Raw genomic sequence first — 19143 nt, 5'->3', positions numbered from 1 at the left:
CAAAATCTACAATAGAAATGTTATTTTTTTTATAATGAGTCCAAGAATGAAAGAGTTAATTGCTAATTTCTTCCATTTACTACAGCAGTATTCCATTATCCTGTAGAAAAACAGAAATACTGCACTTCTTTTTTCTTAGCTGAAGATATCTGAGGGATTCAGTGTGTAGTTCAAGTTTTTTACACTGACAAAAAGGGGAGATTCACTGGTCTGACCTACTTAAGGTCAGAGTTGGTTGAATGTGGCCCAGGAAGTAAAATGACTTTGACATCCTGGATCTGCTTTGTGGCAGAAAACTAACAACCTGTCTGTGCTTCCAGAACAAGAAGCGTAGAGAGAGGAGGGATCTTCTCAGGCTGCAGCTGCTGAGGATATTTGAACTACTGGCTAACGCAGGAGTCATCAGTGACAGGTAGCACATACATGTATCATGCACTGAGTCATCTCGTTTTGTTTACTGGGCTTTGATCCTTATGCACACAAAAAGTTAGACTATACTCATCTCTCATCTCCTCCTGTCTGTAACTCTAGTCTCGTTTAGTTTACCAAGGTCATATTTTCCTCCTGGTTTTCCTGTAGCACTAATGGAGCTCTGGAGCGTGATTCCCTGGCCTTGGGTGCTTTATTCCTCGAGTACGTGGACTTAACCCGGATGCTTCTAGAGGCTGAGAATGAGAAAGAACTGGACGTGCTCAAAGACATACGAGCTCATTTCAGTGGGATGGTAGCCAATCTCATCCAGTGTGTGCCTGGTAAGATTATTATTTTACTTCTTACCCTTTTAATTTTATAGCTTAATTTTATAGTAATTTCCTAGTTTGACTACTACACGTCGATTTTTCAGTAGCAGGCAACGTACTGGCCTTTTCGGAGTCATTTTGTCTCTTGTTCTCACCCTCAGTGTCTCTCTTTCTTTCTCTCACGTCTGTGCAGTCCACCACAGGCGCTTCCTCTTCCCTCAGCAGTCTCTGAGGCACCATCTCTTCATTCTCTTCAGCCAGTGGGCCGGGCCCTTCAGTGTTATGTTTACGCCTCTTGACCGGTACAGTGACCGCAACCACCAGATCACTCGCTACCAGTATAGTGCTCTCAAGGTAAGCAGGTCCCAAATCACCAAACTTCTTTTTGCAGTAATTCAGGATATTTTACAGAAATATACGCACTGTAGTCAGCTTTGCTTTTGTCTCCCAGGCCATGTCAGCAGTTCTGTGCTGTGGTCCAGTTTTTGACAACGTGGGTCTCTCTACTGATGGTTATCTCTACAAATGGCTTGACAACATCTTGGCCTGTCATGACTTACGGGTAGGTGGACTCAAGGATTTCTTGGTTTAACTTGTACAGTTAGCTCTCTATGACATGTATTTGATTTTCGGCATTTTAGTTTAATCCAAGAAGTTACAAATCAGTTTTTAATACATGCACCCAATATTGCCTCAACACAATAACATGTTGTCCTTTAGGTGCACCGTCTGGGGTGTGAGGTGGTCATTCTGCTTTTAGAACTGAATCCAGATCAGATCAACCTGTTCAACTGGGCCGTGGACCGCTGCTTCACCGGGTCTTACCAGCTTGCATCTGGCTGCTTCAAGGCCATCGCCACAGTGTGCGGTAACAGGTCGGGAGTCACACCCTGGTTCTAATCTGAACTCCTGATGTTTTTACCATCAGGGAACAGATGTAGTTATAAAGCTTACTTTATTTACCACGATGCCCATTTGCTTGTTAATACTCATTGGTTGAGTTCTTACAGTAACCAATAGCTCTTTCTATTTATTATGCCAGGAATTATCCATGTGACCTTGTGACTTTGCTCAACCTCGTGCTGTTCAAAGCCTCAGACACCAGCAGGGAAATATATGAAATCTCCATGCAGCTGATGCAGGTATGCTCACTTTCATGGCACATATTAAACAAAGTCATAAAGCCGAAACCTGGCAAAGATTTAAAAATAAATGTTTCCTGCAGGTGCTGGAATCTAAGTTGTGTGCATACTCCAAGCGGATGGTGGAGCAGAAGCCTGGTAATATTTTGTATGGGACGCACGGCCCCCTCCCTCCTCTGTACAGTGTCAGCCTTGCGCAGCTCTCCATCCAGCTTGCCAGCATGTACCCAGAACTCACGCTGCCTCTTTTCTCAGGTAAATTCTTCTCATCTGTTCTTCTGTGGAATTCTTCCAAATGGTACAAATGCAACAAAAAAAGAACAGTTAAATATTAACTAACTAATATATCTATATGCATTTTTAGAAAAAGGTATCCCCTTACACTTTAATGTGGCAGAGAAGTTTATAAGGAAGCAGCATAAGTTTAAAAAAAAAATGAATAAGTGAATTCTCCTGGTATTTGCAGAGGTGAGCCAACGTTTCCCAACCACCCATCCTAATGGCAGACAGATCATGCTATCCTACCTGCTACCCTGGCTTAGTAACATTGAGCTAGTGGACACAGGTCTCTTACCTCCTGCTTCAAGTCCCTGCACACCAGAGGAAGAACCTCGGGGTCAGGCTCGGGGCCTGAGTGCATCCCCCAGCCTGAGAGGCAGCGGCTGGGGCTCCTTGCAGGCGACATCATTGGTGCTCAACAACCTCATGTTCATGACTGCTAAGGTGGGAAGCCGAGTTAGTTCTTACTTGTGAAAACTCTTAAACGCACCTCTAGCTTTCTAATTAGATTTTTTTTCCCTTTACAGTATGGAGATGAGGTTCCTGGACCAGAGATTGAGAATGCCTGGAACGCTCTAGTGTCGAATGAGAGGTGGAGCAACAACTTGCGAGTCACCCTGCAGTTCCTCATCAGCCTGTGTGGTGTTAGCAGTGACACCACATTACTGCCTTATGTAAGAGCATTTTTTTAGTTAAAAACAACAAAAAGTTAAATCCAGTAATCCTCACAAAGATTTCATAACAAATATGCAGAAGTAATGCAAATAATCCAGAATTTCTAACTAATGCTTGCTCATCTGTTGTAGATTAAGAAGGTGGTGATTTACATGTGTCGCAATAACACCATCCAGACTATGGAGGAGCTCCTGTTTGAGCTGCAGCAGACCGACCCTGTCAACCCTGTGGTTTTGCACTGTGATAATCCTCCATTTTATCGCTTTGCTGCCAGCAACAAAGCCTCCACATCCCAGACAGGTGAGGGGATGTGTTCCTGTCACAGTCTGTGGAGTCAAATTAGATTTTCATCTCAACACTTACCCCTGGTTTGAACTTGACAGCTTTTTTTCATGTGACAGATGGATGACTCTGCTGTGTTTCTGTTAAATGTGTAGGCACCACCTCCAGTAGTAACACCGTAGTGGCTGGTCAGGAAAACTTGCCAGAGACAGATGAGACCAAGATGGTCAGAGAGAGTGAAGAACGGTAAGTCATTTTTTATACCTTATATACTTATAGCTGCAGCATGGGTTGTCATGGTGATACAGTGTTTTATTGGGTGAGACAGTCTCTCAAGAGGCTGTCATAAAGATAGCTAAAAAATGTCAGCATCGTATCAGATACTGTATGTAGCGATGATAATACCATGAGGATATTGTCAATCAAATCTGGAAATGCTGAGTTTGACTTTAAATGTGGTGGATTTTTCACAGCCGGGCGAGGGCTCACAACAGACTGGAGTCTCGTTACAGCAACAGCTCCGGAGGCTCCTATGAGGATGAAAAAAGTAAGCCCTGACTTGGTTCTCATGAGGAATAAAGTACAATCTTTGACACGCACAGAGCCCAGGGGTTTTCACAGCTTACAGCTGTTATTTGGAGAGACTCTGAGGATGTGGACTTTTCAGTGATAAATCTTCACCATTTTAACTTTAGACTTTAACGGTAATTGTTACTGAGAGTTCTTGTGCTATAACTTCTCATCCCACATATTTTTTCTTCTGGCCAGATATAGAGACTAAAAGCAAATGTTTTAAATGTGTTGTCATTCTTGTCAAAGTAGGTTAGATGATTCCTATAATTTAAACAACTAGCTAAGGCCCCAGTCACACAGGCCAATTCATCAACCATCTACTATACAGCTACAGACCGAACACTGACCCCAAACGCCATCGTTCAAGCTTACTCTTTGTTTCATTTATGCAAAAAAAACAGTGTAAAAATGACAACCTCGTTTGCGCTACAATTGGTAGTATTTTTCAAACACAATAAAATGAAGTTGCAACAAAATTGAATCACAACTGCAGTATTAAGGAAAGGTAAAGGTACCTACAATAAAACAAATACCACTTTTTATTGAGTTTTCCAGTTATGGTGGACAATGCAAAAGGTTAAGCTTTCAATTGAATTAAAACTCCAGGTCTGTGGTTAACTAATAAGCTGGAGTGGAAGATTGCTGCCACTCCCCCTCCTCGGCCTGTGCTTTGAGGATTAAAGGATCAGTCCTTATGCTTTTTAAGTGAAATGGTTAATTGTGCACTACTTTTAATTCAGAGTGATGGCTTTGGTGGGATATATGTTTCAGATTTTACTAACCAAATCTTTCTGTGCTCATAGATGACCCACTTCCACCTTACGCTGGATGGCTGCTGAGTATTCTCGAGACCAACCGTCCTCAGCCGTTACCCATGCCTGTTAATGGAGGCTGCTGGGCACCTCTGGTTGACTACCTTCCAGAAACTATCACACCTAGAGGACCACTGCACAGGTGCACACAAACAAACACAGATGACCTTTAGTAAACTTCTGAAAAAACAGGATCTTAGTTAGAAGAGTGATGTTACAATCAGCAGGGCCAGACAGCGTTTCAGAGACATGTTACGCCTACTTTCAGATTTGTGCATAAACTCAAGCACAGAATGACGCCAAGCCAGCTTGCTCAGGGTCTACTAGGAAAATAGTTCATATTAAAAGAGCTTTTCCACTTAATCTTCTCTGCCTGTCCTGACACTTCAGAGATCAATACTCTAAGTAAATAAAATTAAGACTGTTGTAGAGAGCTTTGAAATCTATGATCCATGTGTAGTTCATGCACTAGCACAGATTACAGGAAACATCAAATGTTTCCATCAAACATGCCAAGATTTTATTGTACTCACCTAAAATTTGTGTGTTCCTCAGGTGTAACATTGCAGTGATCTTTATGACCGAGATGGTAGTGGACCACAGTGTGAGAGAAGACTGGGCTTTACACCTGCCCCTACTACTACATGCCCTCTTCTTAGGTAAGCATAACTCAACTCATGTCACGCTTGAATCGGTTAAACCCTGTATGGATTAATTTTGGGGGAAATGGGGGAAGAAGAAAAATAAGCCAAAATAACCTGCATAGAATGTACTACATGCATTTTGGAGAATGTGGAAATGCTTGATGGGTTATATAAGAAATTCCTCAGTCTCACGCGGATAAAGAGAATGAAACACGAGGTAGATCGAAAAGAAATTGAACCAAAACAAGATAAAATCAAAAAGTGCAATTCATTCTCCTTTCAGTCAGGGTGTTTGCCAGCGAAACAAACACACAAAAATAGCCTTGAGATGTTAAAGGTATTTTCTGTGACGTCCACTGAGCTCATAGCGTGACGATGTGTTTTATCGCCATCTCACAGAGACGTGGACGTGGACAGGCCGTTCTCAAGTATCACAATGAAACACTTTCAATCTAGCATGTAGACACATACCTACCCCCACCCAGATGCCAGCTGTATTAATTATGTGCTCAGCATATTCTACATACTAATATTCAAGTTCATGAGATTCAGCATCATCTGGTGTTTTTGCATGAAGTTATCCAGGAATCCATGTTTGATTGTTTAGGGTTTTGTTTTTTAGCTTTTTTCATTCATTGTTGCACAAATTGAGGCACAACAAGCCTTTGTAATACTACAAAACCTGTTGTTGTCTTACTCGGTGTGTACTTCATTTTCTAGGTCTGGACCACTACAGGTCAGAGGTCTATGAACACAGCAAACGTCTCCTTCTTCACCTCCTCATTGCGCTCTCCTGCAACAACAACTTTCAGGTCAGATTTCCATTTTAATGTTTGTTATTATTAGGCCAGTTTATTACATGAAGTAGGACTGAAACTTACTTTACCGAGTTCTGCAAAGCTTTACATATTCACTGAGCAACACTTCTTTTTGGGGGTCCAGGTAATAGCCTCAGTACTGATGCTAACGAGAGAGATCAGTGACAACAAGACCCTCACAATCAAGTCCAGCTACCACACAGAGTACCAGCAGTCACGTAAGTAGAAAATATTGAGTGTGTATACAAGCATTTAACAGTCCTCTGACATTTACTAGTAAGATATGACCTGATGGACCACTTTTCATTGGAAAACTAAGAAACTAAACAGTGTAGTTCACAAAAATCTGATTAAAGACTCCAGAAATTATATTACTGTAGCAGTACACTTCTCTATAGCATGTCATAATATTCCCATAGACGCACCAGACTTTTTGCGGGAGTGGCAGGCATCTCCCGTGGTGGACTCTGGTCTCAGCTCCACCTCCAACTCATCCTCTGCTAGCCTGGGTGGTGGCAGCACAGCCGGCAGTGTTGGAAATCTGCCCCTTGTAACACCCGATGACCTGGAGGATCTTGAAGATGCGCCCAATGAGACGGATGAGAAGACGAACAAACTCATTGAGTTTCTCTCCACCAGGTAAACACAACTCTGGTCATCTTTTGTGCTGTTCTCGAGGTGGACACTGCGTGTGGGTGTGACGTGCGCTTAAATTTCACTGTAGTCCACACTGTGTGAGCTGCTCATGTAACTTTTATGTGGTGCTACTGGTGGTGGGTATACAGTGCTTGGAGTACTGTGTTGTTCTTGCACAGATCATTTGGGCCACTGTGGGTGCATGAGGACATCACACCAAAGAACCCCAACTCAAAAAGCACAGAGCAGCTCAGCAACTTCCTGCGCCACGTTGTCTCTGTCTTCAAGGAGTCCAAGTCAGGTGAGAAACCACTGAATAACAGCTACAGCAGACCTCACCCAATCTTCACAAATGAAGCAATAATCGATTCATTTTAGACCTGCACAAGGGGTGAAATATGTCCATCTTCACAGACTTCCACCTGGAGCAGCAGCTTAGTGACGTGGCCTTACAGACGGCTCTGTGCAGCTCCTCGCGTCACTATGCCGGCAGATCTTTCCAGATCTTTAGAGCTCTCAAACAGCCGATCAACAACCATGCTGTCTCTGATCTGGTCTCACGCCTCGTTGAGGTGGTGGGAGAACATGGAGACGAGGTGCAGGTGAGAGAAGAGACATATAATAGAGATGTAGTGCTTTCAACTTGATGTATTTGGTGAAGATTCGCATTATTGCTGATGTTCATACCTGTACCTGTTTCAGGGCTATGTGATGGAGGTGCTGTTAACTCTGGAGTCAGTAGTGGTGAATCTAGCAGAGTGTCTGAAAAACAGTGACCTTATGGCAGCTCTTACCAGGTTAGTCTGCTTTGAATGTTAAATCTTTGGAAGTAATGCAGATAATTTGAAGATTACAACATATGTAAGGATTTAAACAGCCTTCTTCTGGTGTTTCAGACCTACTTGATACTCCAACAGATTCAACATTTTGCTTTCATTGTGTTTGATTTGTAGGACATCCTCACCAGACTTTGCGACAAGTGACAAACTGATGAACAGAAAGAGCACGGGTCAGCTGAACTTCCCTGGCCCAGGATTTGTCGGCCTGTCATCGCAGCGCCACCAGCGCTCCTATTCTGTCCCCAAGAAGTTCGGCGAGTGTTGCAACCAGTCGAGTGATCCCCCTCGCAGTGCAACTCTGGATCGCATACAGGCAAGAAAGGAAAATTGCTGTGTAATCTGACACCTTAATGCTAAATCCTTAATGCTAATTTTGTACTCGCTTTCGGTCTGCAGGCTTGCAACAGTCACGGCCTTGCACGAACAGGAAGAAGTTCAGGCTCCTGCACATCATCGACCAACCGCATTGATCCCAGCGTTCTGTCGGATCCCGCGCACGTGTCTCATCCTTCGTCGATACTGGCCACAGTCTTCTGGGTGGCGGTGTCGCTCATGGAGTCAGACTTCGAGTTTGAATACCAGATGTCACTTCGCCTCGTTCACAAGCTGCTGTCAAAGGTAGATGAGATAAAAAATAGCTGATTACAGAGGAAAATGTATGTATCTGTAAAAACAACAGTTAACTTAAAGCCAAGATTAAGCAGAAGAAAGCAAACATTCCCTGTAACCTGTGTTTTCCCTTAATGCCATGAAGACTACGTCATCCTAAGACGCTCACTGCTGCTATTTTAAAATGAAAGCAAGCTTTGGAACCTATTAACTCAAGGACACTACAGACCTAGCAACTTGCTATTGATTCATTCATTGTTTTAGCATCTCAGATATTCAGTTTGCAGGTGGAAGACAATAAGTACCACAAGCAACTTTCAGCTTCACTTAAGCCAAAATCTCTCATTTCCCAGGTGCCCTTAGACAGAGCAGAGAACCGTGAGCGCCTGGAGAAGCTGCAGGCTCAGCTGAGGTGGAGCGGGTTCTCTGGGATTCAACAGCTTTTGTTGAAGGGATTTACCTCCCAGGCTACATCTGACCTGACCTTACAGCTATTCTGCCAGCTCACTCCAGTCTCCCGCGTGCCTGTTGTCGACAGCTCACAGTCTATAGGTAGGTACTGAGGATTTTATATTGTATCGTTTAGTAGTCGTACGGCAACGTGTTTATTTTTATTTATACTGGCTGTATCTGAAGTTCAAACTCTTCTCCCTGTGTAGGCTTTCCTCTGAATGTGCTGTGTCTGCTTCCTCATCTGGTCCAGCACTTTAGCCACCCAAATCAGTTTTGTAAGGAAAGTGCTGAGAGGATTGCACAGGTACTGCAATACTATGGATTCTTCAAGTGGGCTGAGTCTAGGCGTTAGTTTGCTTTTGCTTTACTTCCTTTGACTTTTTTTTAGGTTTGTTAGACAAACAGTAAAGATGTACATTTGGAGAAAGATGAAAAGCCAGAGTAAATTGGAAAACCTTGACATTTCAAAACACAGAAGAACAACTAAAAGATCAAAAAAGGCAATATTTCTCACATAATGTGTCTGTCTGCTTTTTTTGTTTACTTACTCAGGTATGTTTGGTGGAAAAGAACACAAAGCTGTCCCATCTGGCACACGTGATGACGCTCTATAAGACACGTTCCTACACGAGGGACCCTTTCTCCTGGGTCAGCGTGGTTTGCCGCTACCTTCACGAGGCTTTCTCTGACATAACGCTCAACATGGTCACCTATATGGCTGAGGTAAGTGCTTCTATATATGAAAATATGTCTTATCTTTCTCTATTTTTAGGATTGTACATTTATTGGATGTTTCTATGGAAGCTGGTGCAAGAATGTTGAGTGAGTGGTTTGTGCTGATTATTTGTTGGAAGCCTGTCCTGTTCACTGTTTAGCCAGTTGTTAAAGGACAATCCAATAATTTACAGTCAAGTTGGTTATACACATATTGACTTTGCCCTTAAGCAAGATTGGGTTTGTGTCTGCGTGCTTACTGAATGTCACTTTCTCTCTCCCAGCTGCTGGATAAGGGACTTCCCAGTATGCAACAGTCTCTCCTCCAAATCATCTACTGTCTGCTTAGCCACATGGACCTGACTGCTGTGCAGGTCAAACAGTTCAACGCTGATGTCCTGAAGACCATTGAGAAGTTTGTCCAGGTGAGTGTCGCACAGTACTCGGTCTTCATATTAGAGAAATGCACTGCTGTTTCTCTTACTCTGTCTTTCTCTTATACTGTTTGACATGTGACTTTATAGACAGTACACTGGAAGGATGCCTTAAACATCTTGAAGCTGGTGGTATCACGCTCTGCCAGCCTTGTTCATCCAGTGTACGGCCACACACAGGGTGATCTTTCCAACCTAGAGGTCAGCAGAGTGTGGGACGGCTCTGCTAAAGCTCTCCCTGGGAAAACTCTGGATTTCACATTTGACATCTCTGAGGTAAGAAAGCTGCTGCTACTGAGCTTCTTTTTGTAAATGCCCGTCATTGACTTGCAGTTACAGTACACCCCCATGTTTTGCTAGGTCATAAATAGAAAAGGATTTCCTCAATGCATGCAATATGCAAAGCATCAAAAAATTTGCATGTCTTTCTGTTTGTTATCTTCCCAGACACCGGTGATCGGGCGCCGTTTTGATGAGCTCCAAGGATCAGGGGGTAGAGAGGGGAAAGCCAGAGCCATGGCTGTGACCCGCAGTACTTCCTCCACTTCTTCTGGATCCAATTCCAACACCATTCTGGTGCCTGTCAGCTGGAGGCGACCACAGTTATCTCAGGTAGCATCAATGCCCAAAACTAAGGTTTCACATCAGTGCCGCTTGGTTTTGTAAGACTTGTATATTATATTAAAATGTGTTGATCAAGTCATTCTTCTTTAGCATACTGACCTCAAATAGCCCAAGAAAAACAGATTTAAAACTTTCTGTTTATAGCTTAGAAATTATCCCTTGATCATCAAAGCATGAGGCATGTGAAGCAAGAAGAAAATCCATCACTTTACTGATGAGTTTTTCTCCTACATGCAGAAAAGAACCAGAGAGAAGCTGGTGAGCGTTTTGTCTCTATGTGGACAAGAAGTTGGACTTACCAAGAACCCATCTGTAAGCTAACTTTGTTGTTGTACTTGTTCTTTATGTACACAGTCAACAAAATTCAAGCTTGTATTTCTGTTTGGTTTTTTTTCTATTTTGTAGAGGGAGTAAAACCTCTAATGTTTTCTGGGGCTGTTTCTGTTATTAAGATGGCTTCACTAATTGCCTCTGACAAGTCTAAAAACCTGTTTCTGTCTTCTTGTCAGGTGATCTTCTCATCCTGTGGTGACTTGGACATGATGGAGGTGCGGGAGAGCGGCGTGTCATCTGAGGACGGTGGTACCAGAGAGGACACATTAGATGACACCGCCAGTGAGCAGCAGTTTCGGGTTTTCAGAGACTTTGACTTCCTGGATGTGGAGCTGGAGGATGGAGAGGTGAGAGTCACAATAATACCGTATTTCACCTGTGGTCATTTGATTTATGCTGACACAGTGGTCCTTTCTTTCATTTTGCCTTTACTGTGTCTTTCAACTTATCCACCTGTCTTTCTTCAACATATTTGAAAAGTATTTCTCTGTCCTCCCACCTCATCTCTTTCTTTCTAACTCTGTCTCTCTCTTTCTTCCCCTCGCTGCCTAGGAGCTCCAGGTAAGTCCCTCACACTGAGTACTTAACATTAGCCTTCATCAGCTCTTTGGTGTTCCTGCCTCTTTTGTTTTGCTCTGGAACGTAAAAACAAAATCATCTTTGTGCTTCATTTTGCTCTCACGGCTTGATTGCAGAACGACATTTATGACAGCACTGCTATTTTTTAAATAGAGATAAATATATTATAGTTATTAGAAAAGATAATTTTACAGGCTGAAAACAACCTTTCCAGCATATAAGCATATATTCATGCCATGAATAACAGTCCATCTTGCATCTTGTGCTTGTAACTAAAGCAATTATTTTGTGTTTTGAGAGTAAAAATGTTCCCTTCATCGCAGGGATTTTATTTCTACCGTTCATTGTGTCCATGTCTTCCAACATGTATGTGTGTGTTTGTTGTTGTTTTGTTTTTTTAAATCTAGGGTGAGACTGTCGATAACTTTAACTGGGGTGTGCGCCGGCGATCTCTGGACAGCACAGAGCTGGGCGACCTGCTGGAGGAGAGCCAGCACTCAGGCAGTACCCCCAGTCTGGGTCACGAAGACCCTCACGATTCAGACGAGTCATCAGAGGAAGAGGAGTCTTCAACTAGCCAGAGCCTCTCCCATTCTCAGCTTGTGTGTAGCCTTAGCTGCTGAATCAACACATTAAAAATCCTCTGAAGCCTTAAAAGGCTTATTATTTTTCCTGAGTCAACATTCATGATTTGCCTCCCTGTTCCAGACCAACCCGTCTCCATCAGAGGAAACCAATCACACCGATTCTCTGTCTACTTCATACGACACATCTGCTGACCCCCAGTCCCTCAACGCCACCACCCCGAGCCAGGGAGTTCTCCATGACGATCACATTGGTCTACATGTGAGAAATAATAGACTTGGACATGGATGTATTGTTTGCCTAGATACATTTTGAAACATCAAAAATGTAATGCTTTTGTTTTCTCAGGTGAGGGTGTGTGGTGAGGACGAGGACACTCAGGCCCAGGATGATGAACTGTCGCTGAGTGTCAACGAGCTCCCCCCCGGCTCCGACTGTGGAGAGAGCTTCACTCTGGATTTGCCGGGGCAACCTCAAAATCAGCTGCCAAATCTGGACCGTGGTCTTAACCCAGACTACTGCCAGCCTCCACTGGATTTTCTAGACCCAAACTGTCTGCCCAGGTAAGTTTGAATATTAATCCCTGCATGCTGAATACACTGCTGGATTGTTGCCAGAGTCTCTGTCAGGGTTTTTCCTACCGTAAAAACTTTTAGTGGGACACTGAAAGAAGTTTTAGCTCAAGCCAAAGGAAAATCACCAGTTTTGTTGCGTTTGATCAACAATAGAAACTGTGATAATGACCAAAAATGGCAGAAAATGTAGATTTTGTTTAATAGTGCAACAGAAAATGACTCCCAAAGCATAACTACTAAGCCAGGAAAAACCTAATGGGAGATCTTTCATGGATGTTTTGCCTATTTTGTCCTATTTTTAACATTTTTGAGATATTATTAAACCCTGTTAGATACATTTTTCAAATACTTATCGTACTGGGTGCAAACAGCACAGACTCACTTCTTTCTCATCTCTGTTGTTACAGCTTGCGTGATGATGTTGATGATTTGGAGGACCTTGGGTTTCCTCCTCCCCCCTCTCCATTTTTTTCCGCCATCTTGGCAGCGTTCCAACCCACGGTGTGTGACGATGCCGAGGAGGCATGGCGCTGCCACATCAACCAGCTTGTAACAGACTCAGATGGGTCATGTGCTGTCTACACATTTCAGGTCTTCTCATCACTCTTTAAGGTACATCTCATGAAGGATTACCTTTAGGGGGGGGGGGGGGGGGGGGTTTGTTTGTTTTTTTATGTTTTGATTTCTTGTTTTTTGTACCCCCATTTTTTGATAATTAGAAATTATATCTCTTCCATTAGCATGAATTACAGTACAGTTTCTTTTTCCAGAACATCCAGGGAAAATTCTGCACCTTAACAAAAGATGTTGCCACTTATCTTGGCGAGGGATTAAGAGGCATTGGATCAAAGTTTCTCAGATCCTCACAGATGCTCACCACATGCTCAGATTGTCCTACCATTTACATTGATGCTGACACGGTGAGTACAGTTGGCAGGCTTCTTGCTGATCACAGTATTGTAGCTGCTTCAGTCTATGGGAGTTTAAAAAATCCAAAGACAAGTCTAATACTGAGCTCTTGTTCTTCTTGTTGGTCTGTATAGATCATGTCCTATGGCCTCCTCGAAAAGATGAAGTTCAGTGCACTGGAGCTGCAAGAGTACCTGGATACTTACAACACCAAAGAGGAGGCTGCTGTATTGGTAAGTGCACGTTTACTTATCTCCTCCTTCAAATGTGTGCCAGATAAAATATTTACCACCGTTTCTTCTGTCCACTCCTCTTTCCAATGAAGTTTTCTTTTTTTTGTCTTTCAGTGGCTCAGGAACTGTAAGGACACATTTCCCAGATGTCCTGGTGACAGTGTGGTTACCTGCCAACCTGGAGATTCAGAGGAGAAGGTACAAACAACTTTATTTATTATTTACTGTACCAATAAAAGCACAAATTGATTCAGTCTATGTAGCTTAATCTTTGTGTTGTATTAATGGCTTTCTTTCTCTGTGGATTGAAATGTTTGCCCTCTTTGCACACTGGCTCTGTCTCTATAACGTTATATCCTCCTGAAATTTCTTTTCCGTGCCGGAGTCGTTAAGTTTAAAGTTGCTGTTTTTTCTCTACAGTGTTGATTAATTCTTGGCAGCCTGGCCGTAAACAGTCAGGATTTTTAACTTACTGTGCATGTGTTTGATTGATACTTTGTCTTCCTCTCACTTCACTCTTGATGCCCTAACATGCTCTCTCGCTGTCTAGCAAATGGAGTCTCTTGCAGTAAGTTCTCTTCACTTCACTCTAGATTCCTCTTAAACTGCTTAATTAACTTTGCACAACTGAATCAGTCAGTGTTGTCACGTGTTTGTATTCCTTTGCATGTGCTTGCAACAATTTGTGATTGTGATTGTTTGTGATCTCTGCTTCTGAAAAATCGAAGCTTTTTTTGTCACTTGTGTCTTCCAGCAACTGGAGCTTTGTCAGAGGCTTTACAAGCTTCACTTTCAGCTCCTCCTTCTGTTCCAGTCCTACTGCTCGCTCATTGGTCAAGTTCATGCAATAAGCTCCGTGCCTGAGGTGAGTCAAATCATTCTTCATTAAGTGTGACTTGCAGGCTAACAGAGGAACATGCTGGTTCCCTTATGTCTATGTGAGAGGATTCAGAGTCCAAGTAATTCACAATCAAACACATTAAATACCAAGATCTGCATGACTGTTGTTGTTCTAAATTTACTAGTTAAACATTAAATGTCCATCAAATTTGAGGTTTTCTAGGTCAGTGTGATTGATATCAACTAGGGCAATTTCCCCTTGTGACTTGGTCTTTCCTTGTATCATCCAGCTGTATGATAAGGAACATTCTAATAAATATGTCTATGATATATAGAGCCACATTATTTTTATTTAAATAGACATATGCTTTTATAAGTATATGTATGGTTTACTAGTTAAATTAAAATGATGTTGACCCTTAGAAAAACCCTGCTACACTGCAGACTTAATCTTGAGCATTTAATCTTTTAATATAGACATAATTTTCACATACACACTCACCCACCACCATCTGTTGTCCCTCCACCTCTTAGCTGCTGAACATGTCTCGAGAGCTTACTGATCTGAAGAGCAGCCTGCAGGCAGCAGAGGCAGCCGTAGCCAGCGACTTGGAACACAAACACTTGGCCCACACTCACTCACACGCCACCCAGGTGGCAGCCATGGTTGTGCCCAGCTTCCCCACCTCAGAGGCAGCGGTGCAGGCCATACTGGAGTGCCTTAGGAACCATGAGTTCACCAAAGCCGTGCGCTACATCCAGGAATGCAGGTGAGCAGCATGAAGTCATCAGCATACATGAGTGTATCCTGGGATTTAGTGATTTTATTATTTTGTCTCAACGTAAAAGAACAAATGATCCAAAAAATGACCATGTGAACACACTGTGTCCCCATCACTTTCTCCAATCTTTACAAATGATTTTGAAGTATATAATAAGTAGACATTACAAAGGGCTGTCATTCCTGGCTGAGAAACTTAAGCTTGGGAGATGTTGAGGTCTATCTATCTCTCTTGTGCGTCTGTACACAGATGATATTGTCATATTGACAGAATCAGAGCTTCAGATGGAGTAGAAAGATGTTGTGTAGACAGGAAAGTGTCAATCCTAATGAAAGTAAAATTGTAATGTTTGCATGAGGTAAAGTAGGACAGTTCTGTGGCTTTAAATTTGGAAATCCTGTAAAACAAGTAGAGGAGGATCTAAGGAGCTTGGAATGAAAAGCGACTGAACTTCTTTAAATGTCTTGAAGATGTTTCACCTCTCATCCAAGAAGCTTCTTCAGTTCTAAGACCAAATGATGAAGACTTCCAGATTTTAAGCCCCGCAAGAGGGTCGTTGACCCACTATTGCTCATGTGGCTCATCACATGATCCAAGGTGTGAAAAAAGGGTGTGGTTCATTATCAGCATAAGCTTCGGGTGAAACCATTGTTAGACCTTGCCTAACCCTATCATTTGACTTATTGAGATCAAGAAGTGGGGAGATTTAAGTTGATAAAGATAAAGTTAAATGTAGGATGATTGGTTTTAGGTTTAGATTATCGAATGGAAATAGGAATAAACTGTAAATAAACTAAATAAAAGGTGTTTTGAAGTTACGGTTAGGGAAGTTAAAACAAATATTTGATTATACGGGATTTTCTTATTTATGGGGATATACCGGAGTGGTGAATGACCGCTATATAAAAGCAGCTGTTAAGATGAGAATATCCCAACCTGAGGCAAAATTGATAGACCTGATATGTTTAACAATAGCATCTGTATAAATTACAGAATATTTAGGCAAGAGTTCGAACTGAAAAATTACTTGCGTAGTTTATTCTATATGGTGTTATTTGGCAAGGTAAAGATGTGGGTCTAGTGGCATTCCTGTACTTATGGACAAATTTTATCAAGTTGAATATATTAATTGTGTATGTATACTTTGTAGCTTGATCTAATGAATCAAGATACATTGAATATTGAATATAGAAAGTATGTCTCTTTATATCTACCTGTAATAATTATAATACTTTTTGTGTCCATTTCAGGAGGCAGTGGCCCAATGGAGTGTTTGGTGGCAGCTCAGAGAGTGAGGTTCAGACGCTGCTCAACGTCTACTTCCGTCACCAAACGTTGGGCCAGACGGGCACAATCGCCCTGGTCGGTTCCCGGCAGGACCTCAGTCTGATCTGCTCCAAGCTGCTGGAGCTCAACGGGGAAATCCGCGACATGATCCGCCACGCCCAGGGTTACCGGGTCGTCACAACTTACCTCCCCGATTCAAGTGCCTCCGCGACCAGTCTCTGACAGGACTTCAGGAGCCCCCCACCCCCTCCTTCTCCACCTTTACCCCCTCCATCACTGCAGCCATTGACCCTTCCAAGACAACCTCTGCAATCCTCTCAGCCTGCTCTTACAGAGGGGGCCCAGCACCCACATACCTGGCCCTTGCCGCCTCCTATGTGTCTGCTGCCCCAGATTCACAGCTCCAGGCAGATGCCCACTTACCACCCTGCCCAGCACTAGAACCTGAATTAAACCTTTCATTCCACTCTTCATCCTCATCCACTGCAAACTCTGAGACCTCTTTACTTAATTTTCCCAACCCCCCCGACCTGTTCTCTGCTCATAGCTCCAACACGCCAGGCCAATCGCATTTTACACTGCCGCTCACACAAGAGCCAAAGAGACGTTATCTAGATGAGAACGCAAGCCTTTATTATCCCATCAGAGTACATCCATCATGCAGTTTGCCGCAATCACATTTCCACTGCAGCAAACACCCGATATCATCTCTCACATCCAGCTCTCTCCCAACTGTGGCCTCAGCGCCCACCTTGCTCACACACTCTTACACGAACCCATCGCCCATTTCTTCCCGGGGCTCTCATCTTCCCCATTTCCCATGCTCTCCGTACAAACACTCAAGCCCGTCCTCGATTCTGCACCCGGGCCGTGACACGGTCTTAACTCACAGCCCTTCATCGAGTTCATCTCTTCCCCCTCCCCCACCACCCCCTCCCTGTCCCACCGGCCCAGGAGAGGCTGCAGCATGGGGTTGTTGTTGCTCCTTCGGCAGTGCTGCTACGCCTTTGACTCGCTACCTGGGGAAGGTGGGACAAGCTGCCCTGCCCTTACTGACAGTAGGGGGGCTCCTGAATACTGAACCGTCAGACGTCCAAACCTGAGACTTTAAAGTTACCACGCCAGAGGACCTAACGATCCAACATCAGATCTTTGCATCTGAAAAGTAGACAATGACATGCCAGAAATAACTGGACACTTTAAATGTTTAAGGACAGGGAATCATATCCCATGTATAATGGGATTTATCTCTGGATACTACAGATTGCTGCCTGCTGATAAGAATGACCTGATGTGATTATATACAAGCGCAGGCTTTGCTTCTAAAGCTAGATGTCGTGAAAAATAATGTACCTCCTTGTTTAAGTCCCGCTTGACGGTCATAATTCAGCATCTAATCTGTGCTGCACTCCGAGGACCTGTGAAGGCTTTTAGCTTGGACTTAAACTGGCTTCCCAGAGGAACTTTTAGACATGCTTGACACTTGCTGCCTCCTTCAGGAAGGATGAAAGAGACAGTGAGGAAATGAGCCGTGACACTACGTAGCATCACTGGAAGAAGTTTCCTCTGTGGAGTTTTGTTATACGTTTTTTCTAAATGTTGTAGAAAGGAGATCATGTATGTTTTTGTTACTGTGAGAGAAAAAGGCTGTCACTTTTATTAAGAAGGAAAAGCCAAATGCTGGAGTGATTTTGTCTCTACTGTTCTGAGGCCTCCTCTGGAGGAAACTGTGCAATGCATGACCCAGCTGAATGCTTTCTACTGTACGCTCCCGTCCTGTCCTTTTCGCCTGGCCCAGACGTTTGACCTCAGACTGATTGAAAGACTTGCTGACAGAGCAGATGCAGAATATTCAAGCGCATTTCTTTACGCTGCTCTTTGGCCTGTTTATATTATTGATATTCTGTATCAGTGAATCAACTTGTCCCCTGACTACTGTTCTAAACATTGGTAGAGTAATCATGCCATTATCCGTGCGTGGCGTGCACCCCTCCGTGGCTAGCTGTAGCATCTTTAGTGAGTGTAAACACTATATTTCTGTCGACTTGGTGTTCACATGCAGAGAAGATGGCGCATGTACACAGTCAAGTATTTGCCCGTCTGTATACTGCTAATCGTTACTGTCACACAACCATAGTAAGATATGTTTGTGTGGTTTGTAGTTACCTTACACGTAAGGGAAATGCTGACATTCTGCACTCATTGTAGATGTGCGAAACGAAACCCACGCTACACACTACTGAATCTGAACTCGTCGTCGTCAGCCTTTTTTTGTGTGTGTGTGTGAGACTCTCCCTTGGTTCGGATCTAGCAATCATTTTGCTGTACAAATGTCTTCTTTTCCTATTTATATCTGATCAGATATGAAACGACACTTATTTGACTTAGGTTTTATAATGATGTTTGTTCTCTCAAATCAAACTGCCATGCATGCATTTTTCTGTTTACTGTATGGAGTGTTTGAAATATTTATTAACAAGATAATTTTATCTGAAAGATACGTTTGTATGAGGTACAAAAGGGAGCCACAAGCTCACGCGGGTATGTTTTTCTTTTTCCTGTGTGTGGGAGAATGTGTTTGCATGCCAAACAAGAAGTTGCACATTTTTAAAGCTTTTTAGATGAAGACAGTAGTTGTTTTTTCACCTTGTAAATATTTTCACAGCCTTTGTGAAGTTGTTTTGAGTTGAAGCTCTGTAAAAGTTGTTAAAGTAAAGACCTATAACTTATGTTGTCTTTTGGTGCT

At 43.0% G+C, this 19143-nt stretch overlaps 1 protein-coding gene across 9 annotated transcripts in view; it reads left to right on the top strand.

The window, feature by feature from the left end:
- The window catches only part of fryb (furry homolog b (Drosophila)), a 53381-nt gene extending 34255 nt beyond the window's left edge, over positions 1-19126 (top strand). For 4 of the 9 annotated variants that reach the window (XM_085174413.1, XM_085174408.1, XM_085174414.1 and 1 more), the window contains exons 26-67: positions 321-412; positions 580-752; positions 934-1094; positions 1192-1302; positions 1461-1615; positions 1783-1882; positions 1966-2137; positions 2349-2605; positions 2689-2835; positions 2968-3136; positions 3274-3364; positions 3592-3665; positions 4495-4645; positions 5059-5162; positions 5868-5959; positions 6090-6183; positions 6385-6604; positions 6751-6902; positions 7016-7203; positions 7304-7398; positions 7555-7753; positions 7837-8058; positions 8403-8601; positions 8709-8806; positions 9055-9225; positions 9501-9641; positions 9741-9926; positions 10098-10262; positions 10512-10586; positions 10784-10954; positions 11160-11168; positions 11594-11788; positions 11895-12032; positions 12120-12334; positions 12754-12958; positions 13117-13266; positions 13390-13488; positions 13603-13686; positions 14039-14056; positions 14243-14353; positions 14863-15098; positions 16361-19126. In XM_085174413.1, coding sequence (XP_085030539.1) covers positions 321-412; positions 580-752; positions 934-1094; positions 1192-1302; positions 1461-1615; positions 1783-1882; positions 1966-2137; positions 2349-2605; positions 2689-2835; positions 2968-3136; positions 3274-3364; positions 3592-3665; positions 4495-4645; positions 5059-5162; positions 5868-5959; positions 6090-6183; positions 6385-6604; positions 6751-6902; positions 7016-7203; positions 7304-7398; positions 7555-7753; positions 7837-8058; positions 8403-8601; positions 8709-8806; positions 9055-9225; positions 9501-9641; positions 9741-9926; positions 10098-10262; positions 10512-10586; positions 10784-10954; positions 11160-11168; positions 11594-11788; positions 11895-12032; positions 12120-12334; positions 12754-12958; positions 13117-13266; positions 13390-13488; positions 13603-13686; positions 14039-14056; positions 14243-14353; positions 14863-15098; positions 16361-16619 — 6144 coding nt within the window. In that variant the 3' untranslated portion in view covers positions 16620-19126. The remainder of the gene's footprint in view (positions 1-320; positions 413-579; positions 753-933; positions 1095-1191; positions 1303-1460; positions 1616-1782; positions 1883-1965; positions 2138-2348; positions 2606-2688; positions 2836-2967; positions 3137-3273; positions 3365-3591; positions 3666-4494; positions 4646-5058; positions 5163-5867; positions 5960-6089; positions 6184-6384; positions 6605-6750; positions 6903-7015; positions 7204-7303; positions 7399-7554; positions 7754-7836; positions 8059-8402; positions 8602-8708; positions 8807-9054; positions 9226-9500; positions 9642-9740; positions 9927-10097; positions 10263-10511; positions 10587-10783; positions 10955-11159; positions 11169-11593; positions 11789-11894; positions 12033-12119; positions 12335-12753; positions 12959-13116; positions 13267-13389; positions 13489-13602; positions 13687-14038; positions 14057-14242; positions 14354-14862; positions 15099-16360) is intronic. The other 5 variants (XM_085174411.1, XM_085174416.1, XM_085174410.1 and 2 more) reach the window with 4 other exon arrangements.
- Positions 19127-19143: the final 17 nt, after the last annotated feature.

This window comes from Neolamprologus multifasciatus, chromosome 10 (genome assembly GCF_963576455.1).
Source record: "Neolamprologus multifasciatus chromosome 10, fNeoMul1.2, whole genome shotgun sequence".
Classification (NCBI taxonomy): domain Eukaryota; kingdom Metazoa; phylum Chordata; class Actinopteri; order Cichliformes; family Cichlidae; genus Neolamprologus; species Neolamprologus multifasciatus.
The sequence above is the reverse complement of the archived record's forward strand: the minus strand, read 5'-3'. Positions and strand labels throughout refer to the sequence as shown.